Source organism: Vigna unguiculata, chromosome 7 (assembly GCF_037176805.1).
Source record: "Vigna unguiculata cultivar grain cowpea cultivar isolate G323 ecotype 2 chromosome 7, ASM3717680v1, whole genome shotgun sequence".
NCBI lineage: Eukaryota > Viridiplantae > Streptophyta > Magnoliopsida > Fabales > Fabaceae > Vigna > Vigna unguiculata.
The window spans coordinates 44,797,822-44,809,456 of NC_140798.1; the positions used below are offsets into that span (position 1 = coordinate 44,797,822).

Below are 11,635 nucleotides of genomic sequence, written 5' to 3' on the forward strand. Positions count from 1 at the left end.
ATATTTTTTGAAGAAATATATGAATCATTTTTCATAACTTTTTATAACTAGATTAATATTAAATTAATTTCAGATATTATATCGATAAAGTTATGAAATAGTTTTTAAAAAATTATAAAAGCAAAAGATTAAATAAGTTATAAATAAGTCAAACAAGATAAATTCAAACTTAATTATTTTTTCAGGCTTAAACTTATGTTTTTAATTAAACATAAATAAATGGGTTAAACTTGGAAGGAAAAAAAAAACTATGCAAGAAAGGTCTTAAGGGTATGTTCTTAAAGCATCTTCAATACGAGATGCTTAGCAGTTATTTTGAATTGTTTAAAGATATTTTTCCATTTAAGAGGTTTTATGTGACACTTAATTTTTTTTTAAACAACTTCTCAATCAACTCTAAGCAAATCAACTTTAATTTTAGAAAAAAGTAGTTTTGCATTCATTGAAGGAAGAAATTTTGTTATATACAATAATTAATAAACCTAAATTAAAAAATAAAAAATCATGAATTGATTAAAGTTTTAAAAATTTCTTTTATTGAAGCAAATTTAAGGATAAAACTTTTAGTGATAATATGGCACATCAAAAATCAAAATTTACATATTACATTTTCTAAAATCTCTTAGCTAAATATCTTATTAGTTCGCTATGGTAGATGCTACCATATATTAGCTAATCAAAACTCTCACGGTTCGATATAAATTTATAATCATTATACTATTTTATCTAACGGTTAGATTTGTTTCAATTGTTTAATTACAATTCTACCATTTAACTCTGATTCATTAATTTTGTCATCAACCTTTTGTTTTTTTGTAATTGTATCATATAAATTACAAAATCAATCACATTTTACCACTAAATAATCATGAAACTCCTTCTCAACCTATGATTTTCTGTTTATCAACTCTTACCTCACGATGTAACCCACCATTCCTCTCATATATTTAAATGTATATTAAGTGTTTGGTCAACCTTCTTAGTATATTTGAATATTTTTCCTTCTTATATGCAAGCTTCGACTCTCCTAGACTCACATATTGAAATTCAAATTTAATGAGAAAAAAAGGTAATTTATGTGTATATATTATTATAGATACTATTATTCAGTGAATTTTCTCGTGATCATAACTACAAATATTTGTGTTAAATTATTTGTTATAACGGCATCTTAAAATGTGGAATAAATAAGAATTTGAAACACTTCGCAATTTATTTTCTTAGTTAAGTAACTAAAGATTTCAATTACAACAGAATAGCGTCAACATAACAATATTGAGCGAGAAATAAGACAAAAAATCATAACAGATAACGTAAAAATCTAAAAACTCTGGTAGATAAAGTCAGAAATGAGATATAATTGTTCTACGAATAAGACTTAGACACTAAGAACCACCACATAGATTCAATGTTTCACTGTGCAAAGACACAACTACTACAAACACACTGATAATAATAGAAGACGAGGCCAACAAATACACAAAGCAGCATCAGAACTATCATGGCCAAGCACCGATCATTTTTTTGACAACAACACATATCTAATATAGTAATATATAACAACCCAGCATAATTAAAACTCAATCAAACAAAACAAAACAACAACCCAGACACAGAAATTCTTCAGACGCTGTTTTCTATCCTCTCACTTGCCCTTTTGGGCAACATTTAGAACCTTCTTTCCATGGAGACAGCTACTCAGTTTGTCACGATTGGATAAAATGATGGCACGAAGACTTTCATACAAAAGGCCCTGCAATGAAAACAGAACCTTAACCATGTATATTTGTATTCGACAATTATACATAAATGAGGTTTAAATAGAAACATCATAGCAGTTTGGAGTTGTATATGTTATTTTTTTATCTGACAGATATTCAAAATGTTCTTCCAGAGAGAAAAAAAAAAAAAGATTGTGTGCAACAATGTCAAACCTCAGTGTATTGCAGAGCTCTCTGAAGAACGTAATTTCCGTATTGGTCCTGAACAACTTGTATAAAGTTAGGGCTCTCCATTATCTCCTCCACTATAATAGCAGCATACTCAGTTCTCGAATAGTGTAAAAGGTCTTCCACTACATTGCTGGCATACTTGTCTGTGGACAAACCAACAAATTTATACTGAAGTTCTGATACCAACATTGCATTCACTTCCAATATATTCTTTTTAACTAAAAACTGCACCACATAATTTCTGTGAACAATAAAATGAAACAAAACGTTAGAAATTGATCAAAGGGAAAAAATAATTCAAATCAAGAAAACGAGTATGAAGAGACAAACCCGTATTGATCTTTTGCCAAGTTCTCAGCATTTGAGATTAGATTGTCGATCAGAGCATAGAAACCTGGAACATCATCGTGCTGGATAACTTTTTGAATACTGCAGCATCCGCTTTTGTTAACTGCAATATCATAACAGTTACGCGCTACAACCTCCAAAATAACCTGCAAGAAAGTTTTCCATTAAGAAATGTGAGCAAATTTATCAAGAAATTCATTATTTCTTGATTAGTAAAAACTCAAGATTGTGAATTACATTTTTATGCTCGGGTGGGAAAACCTTCAGGCACTGTAGAATAACATAACCACCATTATTATTTTTCATAAGTGCAACAGTGACACGGCTCATAGCATATGTTATTTGATCTATCGCGATCAGAACATCTTCAATCTCAAGAATCTGCTGAATAACCCGACCCCTGTAACAAGAAATTGAGGTTCATTAGCAAACAACAATTAATACATAAAATTAAAGTGCAGAAGTTTCAAGAGCTGTACCCTAGATCATGGATGCACAAATCTCTGAGCATTGACAGGTCAGTGGTAATCAAGTAGATAAAATAGTTCTTTTGAGCAACGGTGATATTTCTTGATTGAAAAAGCTTGAGAATGACGAAGCTGCCATAAGGGTGTTTTATTAACTCGTGGAAATGATGCTCGAGTTCTTTGACTATGTGGAAGTTTTCCTGGCGTGTGCCCTCGTCGATCTTCTGTTGAACTACACGAGATCCACGTGGGTCTTTTGCCATTGAAAGCCATACTCCGATAGCATGAAGACGACGATGGTGATGGTGATGGTGATGGTGATGGCGCGTGGGAAGCGTGGCGTTGGCAGAGTGAATATTCCTGACGCACTGCAAACAAGGTTCATGGTAACCATGGAAAGCATTAAGATTGGAGAAGGTGAGTGATTCCATTCGAGACGCAAGGTTTTCGACTTCAGAAGAGTCTTGCGTTATTGAAGAGGAAGAAGAAGAGCTTGCCATCTGAACCTGCATAACAAGAAACAACTGAGACTACCACGAAAACAATTTGTAACAAACTTCTTATATAGATTCCCTTTTCAGTTTATTTCTCATCATATCAAATAATTATACCAAATATTTTTTTCAATTCGTAGTAGTTCAAGTAAATATTTTTTCTTTGTGAGCTTTTATCTTCTTTTTTTTTTCAAATTTTATTATTAATTTAATTTAGTTTTTTTTTTTAAATATGTTATATTGATTTTTTTTTTAAAATAAACAAAAGCTACCAAGACTATGAAAATGTCCGTTGGATAAAATATTCTTTGAAAATGGTATGTCTTTTGAAAATATTTTGTGATCTCATCTAAGGTTTAATTAATAATTTAGTTATTAATTATATTTTTATTTTTGAAAAAAAATTAGTGTTTTAAGTCAAATTAATTTTAATATTGTTATAAAATGTTATATATGGAACTAATTTTGACACATGTCATTTTTAAATAAATCCAAAATTTTGTAATACTTTCAAAAGATACTAACGTTAATTTGACCAAAATAACAAGTTAAGTTTTTTTTTTCTTAAATGAAACTTAATAAAAAAAATATATATATTAAAACCAAAATGAATTAAACATTAAGTGTAAAAACAAATTTACTGATTAAATCTTCTTCTTTTTTTAATGTTTCAAAACATCAAAATTAATATCATGTCGTAAAAACACGATAAAGAAATAATATTAAAAACAATAAAAATTTCAAATTACTTTTTTTAAAGAGTGCACCACTAAACTTCATTCATAAATTTAAAAAATTATCCAAAAATTGTTTTTTTTTTAAATATATATATATATATATATATATATATATATATATATATATATATATATATATATATATATATATACATATTATATTCAAAATTTATGACACTTTTAACTAAAAGTTTCTAAAGAGTTTTTATAACAATATGCAAATTAACTATAAAACATCTTAATTAAATTGTTTTTTTTCTCCAATTTCAAATCATCATAAACTAATTTTTGATGTTTTTCTAGTCCAAAACAAAATAAAAAAATAGTAAGAAATACTGAAATAAGAGATGAATGGTGCAGTGATACCTGAGAAAACGAAGGTTGATGCGTATGGTTGATTTCATTATAACGGATACCATAAGGCATTAAAAATTGAAGGTGTCGCACATTACTCTGATGCCGATTCACCCAACCCAGTTTCAACTGTTGCAGGTTTCTTGAAGAAGAAGAAGAAACTGAATTTCTTTCACCACTCTGTTCCTGTTGCTCTTGCATGAAGGGAAAAGGATGATCCTCCTCCTCCTCCTTCTGCGCCATTCTCATCCAAAATCCAAACTCAATTCAAATCACTTTCATCATCTCTTTCTCTATATATATATATACATCTCAAAGAGTATATTTTGATGGGGTATCTTAGTGTATATTTTCTGTTGTTATTTTTCAATTTAAATTTTAATGTGCTTAGATAGATAACCAAATATCTTTATCTTTTCTTCATAGTTGTGATTTTTTTAGTTTCTTTTTTTCTAAATAACCATATTCTTTAATAAAGTATATTTACACACATTTTCAAAAACAGTTATTAGATATAATATTATTAATATTTGTAAAAGATTAAATATGTAGTTAGCAACTGAAAATAACAATGTATATTAAAAAAAATTAATCCCTTAATAAACATCAATACTCTCAATGTATTAAAAGTTATATTATATACCATTAAATTTCGTGTTAATTATGTATATAACATAAATTTTACACTTAATTAATTGTCTTTTTGTATCTACCCTATTCTTGATATATATATATATATATAGAGAGAGAGAGAGAGAGAGAGAGAGAGAGAGAGAGAAAAAGAGAGATTATGCTAGATAAACAAAACTGAATTTTAAAATCTCTTGTAATATTTTTATATTTTTTTTAGAAGAAAATCATTACAATCTTTATATTATTTATTTTTGTCATTAAAGAAAATTTGTTTTTTATTTTGTCCTGTGCATTTGTTCTCAATGGCCATAGATTGTCTTACCCTTGTCCTCCTCTTGATCAATTATTAACTCAAATCCTCCAATAGTTATGTAAATTTTCCTGGAAGTTAAAGAGAAACGTGAATTTTTAGATCATAAATTTTTATTATTTGTCACATTAAATTATTTAATAAAAGGTAATATGATATTTTTATAGTGATATAATCAATTTGGGAAAGTTAGACTCTCATCTCTCCCCCAAATAATAATTTAATAGAAAACTTAACTAAAAACAATAGAATGATTTTCCGGAAATATTAATTTTTTAGACTAAATTATATCTACTTTGACATCTTTGATTTATTTTTTTAAAAGCTCCGACATCTATTTTGTATTTTCTATAAATAAAATTTCTGTAATCAATTTTTATACCTTTTCTATTTTAAAAATCTCATAAATTAAAATAAAAAAATTTCATATTTTGTTATATTTAAAAGAAAAAAATTTAAATATTTTTTCATTTTATTTTCCATACTTTGTTAAATGCAAATTTATATTTAAAACAGATTAAAAAAATTCATAGAATTCCGCTTGGGCCGAATTCTAGCATCCAATTGTCGTATGTTCATTTTTCGTAGATGATTTAAGGGACTCTAGCCGGATGGATTTGAAAAATAATATAGGATAAATTAGAGTTGTTTATTTTAAATGATTTGGAAAGTGAGAAGTGGTAGATTTTGAGATTAATGTTTGAATGATAGGATGAATTCGGTAAAATTATATATTTACTCTTATGTATAAAATTAATAGAAATAAATTGTAATTAGTTAAAATTTATTTAAAATAAAACTTAGATGATTTTTTTTATAAAGAAAAAGTGTAATTGATTTAAAATAAAACGAGATTGGATAAAATAATTTAATTGGATATTTAAAAGTTAAATAGATTTAACGAGACACTAGTGGTGGTGGTGTAAAAAAATTACGAAACTTATCTGATATTCTTTTCTCAATTCCTACACAATTCATCATTTTTATTATGTAAGTTTTTTTTTTTCTTCTAATTATTATAAGATTTTAGTTGTTATGAAATATATTTTTAATGTATTTTTAGATTAACAAATGTGTACATATTTTTTTATTAGGTAATATGTTACTATTATATTTTAACTATAATTTACGTTATTGTTTTTTATTATTTTTAATTAGATAGACTAATTATAATTATTTTGATAGAAAATGAATATAAATTATTATGAAAAAATAAACAAGTTTTTATTTTTCTCATTATAAATACGGACCAATCAACATGGCGGGACAGGTCAGGAAAGGAAATCCATCTTCAATTTGTGGGACAGACCAACCTGACCTACACTTTGCAAACCAAAATGCGAGATAGACCAAAATGAGTGAGATTGACTCGATTTTTACCATCTTAATATTTATAAGTATAATTCCTTTTATACTTTTTTTTATATCAAAATAACAAATTGGTCCACTTTAATTTTAGATCAAATTAGTAATTAAGTTTATAACAACTTATATAAAAAATAACTAATTTAATTTCAAATTAGAAAAAATACAAAATTACTTTATTTTTTGAAAAAAAAAGTAAGATTAAATTAAATCAAAATTTTAAATATATAAACTAAATTAAAAACAATCAATATGACAATTTATGTTTTTTCTTTTTAAATTAAAAAATAAAAAATAAAAATTTTACTAATTAACATGTGATATATACCAACATAACATTAATTTTAACTTAATAAAAATCAACAAATTAGTCGATTATAAAAAGTAGGAAAACTAAATTAAAGAAAAACAAAAGTTAAACAAAAAAAATTACGAGGACAAAATATATAACTAAATCTAATTATTAAAAGTGAGTTTGTGCATGAAAAATTATTTTCTCTTCCTTATTGATTTATTCTTGAAAAGATAAGAAAATAGCACAACTTTAAAAAATAAATATCTTTCACTTAATAAAAAATAAAAAAGAAAGTTAAAAAAAGTGTTATCTAACATAATCATATATCTAAACAATATTCATATATTATGATTGATTATATATCATCAATATTCTTTTAATGTTTATATTACAAAAATCATAAATATTTTATTATTATTTATGTTTACTTCGTACTTATAATAATAATTAATTTACAAATTTACAAATAATATTAAAATTGCAAACAAATTTATTTAAGTTCATTTTCTGTTATCTCATCCAAACAATCTCAATCACAATCTGAATTTTTATTTATTTTACTTTATTTTCTCAGTTTTAACTCCTCAGTTACTGTCATCAACCCAAACAAAACCTTCACACATTAACTAGGACAGAGTTATCAGAGATAAGAAAAATCATAGATAAGAGAATTAAACCTAAGAGAAGGAAAATGTGGTCGTAGGTTTTCAATTGGTGGAGGAGGAATCCATCGCTATCGTGTGTTGTTCTGACCTTATTTTTATCACCCACATACATTTACTCTGTTTTTCGTGTTTATTGTGGCTGCAAGACAACGTCACAGAGAGAGAAGGGAAGGAAGAGTGGGTGTTGGTGGTTGTCTTCCTCATGGCAACCCTTTCCTCCATCCTCTCCCTTTCTTCTCTTCCTCTTCTCCGTCGCCACCCTTCTCTTTCACCCTTTCACCCCTCTGTTTCTCTATCCTTCTCTCGCACAAAACCTCGTTCTCCCTTTCTCCTTCTTGCTTCCTCTGCCCACTCTTTCGACGATTTCACCTCCAAATCCAAGGTACCCTTTTTCCATTCCTTTATTCCCCCCATAAATATTTCTCTTCTTGCTATTCTTAGCATAGCTTCTCTTGATGTGGCTGATTATTCTTTCTCCCCTCTATCGGAGTGCGTTTTTTATTACCGAGTTCAATTTTTAAATAATTTGTTTTTAATTTCCTGGCGTGAACTATTTTCTACACAAGCCCTTTTCACAGGTGCTGTGAAAAACAATTAGAGTTGAAAAAGAGTCTTTCTTTGCAATAATCTAGTGTAAACTTTTTACCTTGTGGCATTTCATCCGATATATCTATATGTATTGTTTAGCATTTGACGTACAAAGTGTAAATTGCTTCGGGATGTTTGGCAAGTAGAATAACGAATTTGACCATTGAGTGTTGTACTTGTAGAAATCAGTGCTCACTGAGTTGATACAAGAGATAGAACCGTTGGATGTTAGCAACATCCAGAAAGATGTTCCGCCGACAACAGCGGATGCCATGAAAAGGACTATATCTGGAATGTTGGGCTTGCTTCCATCTGATCAATTTCACGTTATCATTGAGGCCTTGTGGGAACCCCTCTCCAAGTTGCTGATTTCTTCAATGATGACTGGGTATGTTCAATTATATATTTTCTATGTGGAATCCGTTTGGCTATTATTTTATGTTTTTGCATTATTGTTTGTCTTCAAATCTCGTATTATTTTAGTCTCCTGAAACCTGTAATTAGTGTCACTTATCCAACAACTTGTGTACATAAATGGATTAGCAGTTTGAAAAATGGGGTGGGGATATTTTCCAACAGCTTGAATGAATATACATTAACAAGTGTCCCACACTATTTGAGATTTCTAAAGTATGTTATTGTGTTCAGTTTTTATGCATGACCTAGTAATGTTTTATTGCAGGTATACACTACGCAACGTTGAATATAGGCTTTTCCTTGAGAAAAATGTTGATATGTTTGATATAGAGAAGCCAAAGGCAGAAACTACGAAGATGGACTTACAAGGGTTAATGCATGACAGTGTAAATGTAATTGACTTTGGTAGAAATAAGAATTTGTCTTCCAAAGTTGAAAAGCATCATGAGGATGTTGACAATCAAGACCTTGGTGAAATATCTGCAGAAGCTCAGCAATATATTTTCGATTTGCAATCTCGTTTGTCTTCCATGAAAAAGGTACATTGTAAAATTAGGGATGGTTTCTTGATATTTGAACTGAAAGAGTTTAAGCATAGGATTCATGATTTTTTTTGTGCTTGATAATGTTGATTTGCGTTCAAGATCCTTAATTGCAATATGTCAGCAATATATTTAACTTATTTTTCTCATTCGGATTTCTTTTCCATTTTTCGGGACACTTTTAAAGGAGCTACATGAAGTAAAGAGGAAAAGTGCTGCTCTTCAAATGCAACAGTTTGTCGGAGAGGAAAAGAATGATTTATTGGATTACTTGAGATCTCTTAAACCTGAACAGGTTTTCCCCTTTTCTGGAATTTCCGAATTTCCTTGCATTTGGTCCCATTCCCCTTTAGTGTCTTTTGCTATGTTACATCTGTGGCACATTCTCTTAATCATGAACAAGATTTTTTCTAATATAATTATTTTCATATTTAATCAAGTTATTTTTCTTGCTTATTTTAAAATGCTGTCAATGATATGATATTTGGAAATCTTTTATTCATTTAACCGAACCTAAGTGGTGAGAAGGTTTTTTGTTGTTCTGAAGGTTGTCAAGTTGATATTCAAATTGTTAATTGTGAAACTAACTTTTCAATCATAATCTGTGGAGTTTGATCTAATCGAATTGTAATGTTTAGAGATAGATAATGAAAATTTACTTTAAGTCTATCGTATAGGTGATGTTTAATGATTTTAAACTAGAAACAGGTAGAACAAAATTATTAGTATATTTGATTTTGTGGAGCCTTTCTTTTAGAAGAATGGAAACAAAGCAAAGAAATTGCTCAGTAGAACACATGCATTGAATGAATGAATGACAAATAAAGCAGTGGAATAATAGTGAAATATTGTATGTTTAAAAATTCTCCTTTAATTCCTTTTCATTTTACAATTTTAGCTTATAAAACTTTTCATTTTCATGAGAGAAAAAAAGAAAATGAATCGTGTAATTCATATCCATGATACAAAATTGATTAGGTTCATTTTTGTATAGTAAGATACAGAGTCGTGAGATTCATCCACAATAGTTAATTGAATTTATTGAATTATAGGATTCTAATCTTGAATTGTAAGATTCTCATAGCTTTGTGCCTTAGTCCTCAATACCTGCATTATTTTCCATTGCGACACTGGACGTTTGATGAATTCAAGTTTTCATTCAAAACATTTGAAGATCACATTATTCCTTGTTAATTATGACATTGTTGAATTGTGCATGCCTTGTTCATTTAACTATATTTTCATTTTTTTTTTAATTTATGTTATTAATTTAGTTGGGTGTGTGGCTAATGAGCAGGTAGCTCAGCTTTCAGAATTTTCGTCCCCTGAGCTGAAGGAAATCATCCTCTCCGTTGTCCATGGTCTTCTTGCTACCCTTTCTCCTAAAATGCATTCTAAACCTTCCACCATGTCAGAAAATACAACAGTTGGGCCAGCAAATGTTAGGAGTGAGGATTGTGCTGAGGTTGTTGAGAACTCTGCTCTTCATTTTCAGCCTGTTATTTCATTGACTCGGGACTATCTTGCCCGTCTGCTGTTTTGGTTAGTTCCTCCCCGCTTTTGATCACATTCCTTCATACATCTATCTTTTTTTTTATTCGCAAGAACGACTAATCAGGGTTAATACTGCTGTAAAGGAGACAAAGAATGGTTTCGATATTTGGAATCTTAACAAGTTATGAACCGAAACTAACATTTTCTTACTGTTTCCTCCTAAAGGTGCATGCTGCTGGGACACTATCTAAGAGGTCTGGAGTGTAGAATGGAATTGATGGATTTGCTTTCCTTGACAAGTGATGCTGAGAATGATGCCTCTGGAAGTCAACCAATTGCTTGAATGAAGTTCGAAATTCAGTGGTTCGATCTGTATATAGATGTGAGTTTTGCTTTCAACACCAGGAGATTATGATACAGACTCAAGTACTGATCACTTCTGCTAAGGAGTTATCTATGCTTACTGTACAACGTTGGCACTTACCAAATCTCAGTCTCTTCCAGTGTCATCAGACCAATAGTAGAATCGAAGAGGGTTGACATTTGTTTTGGCCGGGTGATATGTTATAGAACATGGAAATGCTGTTATGCTGTACCAATTTATTTGTTAGGTGATCTAGATTTTATATTTCTACTTGTCTCATATTTGAGTCTTTGTCCGGGTAATATAGACATTGCGAAGATCAAATGTTTAAAATTTTCTGCAATTGTTTTAGTGAGAAAAATAAATTCACTGGCAAGATCAAAATGCTACTTTCTGTGTTTGGAAATACGTCTAAAGAGGTACGCATGCCAATGGTAACATTTTGTCAAAAGTCTCAAGTTCCTGTGTGGAGCTGTAAATTTTACTCTGATAAGTTTTTACGTATTGATTTTAAAATAAAATGTGTATTATGAATTTTATTTAAGTTAAAATTAATATACATATAAATTAAAAAAATAGAGGTTAGTTGAAAAAGTTTTTATAAATTAAT

At 28.8% G+C, this 11,635-nt stretch overlaps 2 protein-coding genes across 2 annotated transcripts; one reads left to right on the top strand and one right to left on the bottom strand.

Moving 5' to 3' along the window:
- Positions 1-1,378: 1,378 nt before the first annotated feature.
- LOC114191430 (pumilio homolog 11-like) lies at positions 1,379-3,270 on the bottom strand. Its single transcript, XM_085675466.1, has 5 exons — positions 2,780-3,270; positions 2,538-2,700; positions 2,283-2,446; positions 1,935-2,193; positions 1,379-1,753 (listed from the first exon to the last, which is right to left on the bottom strand). Exons 1-5 carry the CDS (start codon positions 3,265-3,267, stop codon positions 1,646-1,648), a joined length of 1,182 nt encoding a protein of 393 aa, XP_085531592.1. The 5' UTR covers positions 3,268-3,270; the 3' UTR covers positions 1,379-1,645.
- Positions 3,271-7,663: 4,393 nt separating this feature from the next.
- On the top strand, positions 7,664-11,414 carry LOC114191966 (MAR-binding filament-like protein). The gene is made up of 6 exons (XM_028081444.1): positions 7,664-8,002; positions 8,391-8,596; positions 8,891-9,164; positions 9,355-9,462; positions 10,465-10,709; positions 10,887-11,414. The coding sequence occupies exons 1-6, from the start codon at positions 7,823-7,825 to the stop codon at positions 11,002-11,004; spliced, it is 1,131 nt and encodes a 376-aa protein (XP_027937245.1). The 5' UTR covers positions 7,664-7,822; the 3' UTR covers positions 11,005-11,414.
- The last annotated feature ends 221 nt before the right edge of the window (positions 11,415-11,635 follow it).

Bases quoted from the DNA above. Each gene is read 5' to 3' on its own strand.
- LOC114191430 (XM_085675466.1), bottom strand. From the start codon at position 3,267: ATGGCAAGCTCTTCTTCTTCCTCTTCAATAACGCAAGACTCTTCTGAA. The intron at 2,701-2,779 runs GTACAGCTCTTG...TTCTTGTTACAG, and splicing joins TTGTGCATCCATGATCTAGG to GGGTCGGGTTATTCAGCAGA. The intron at 2,447-2,537 runs GTAATTCACAAT...ACTTTCTTGCAG, and splicing joins TCCCACCCGAGCATAAAAAT to GTTATTTTGGAGGTTGTAGC.
- LOC114191966 (XM_028081444.1), top strand. From the start codon at position 7,823: ATGGCAACCCTTTCCTCCATCCTCTCCCTTTCTTCTCTTCCTCTTCTC. The intron at 8,597-8,890 runs GTATGTTCAATT...GTTTTATTGCAG, and splicing joins ATTTCTTCAATGATGACTGG to GTATACACTACGCAACGTTG. The intron at 10,710-10,886 runs GTTAGTTCCTCC...TTCCTCCTAAAG, and splicing joins CTTGCCCGTCTGCTGTTTTG to GTGCATGCTGCTGGGACACT.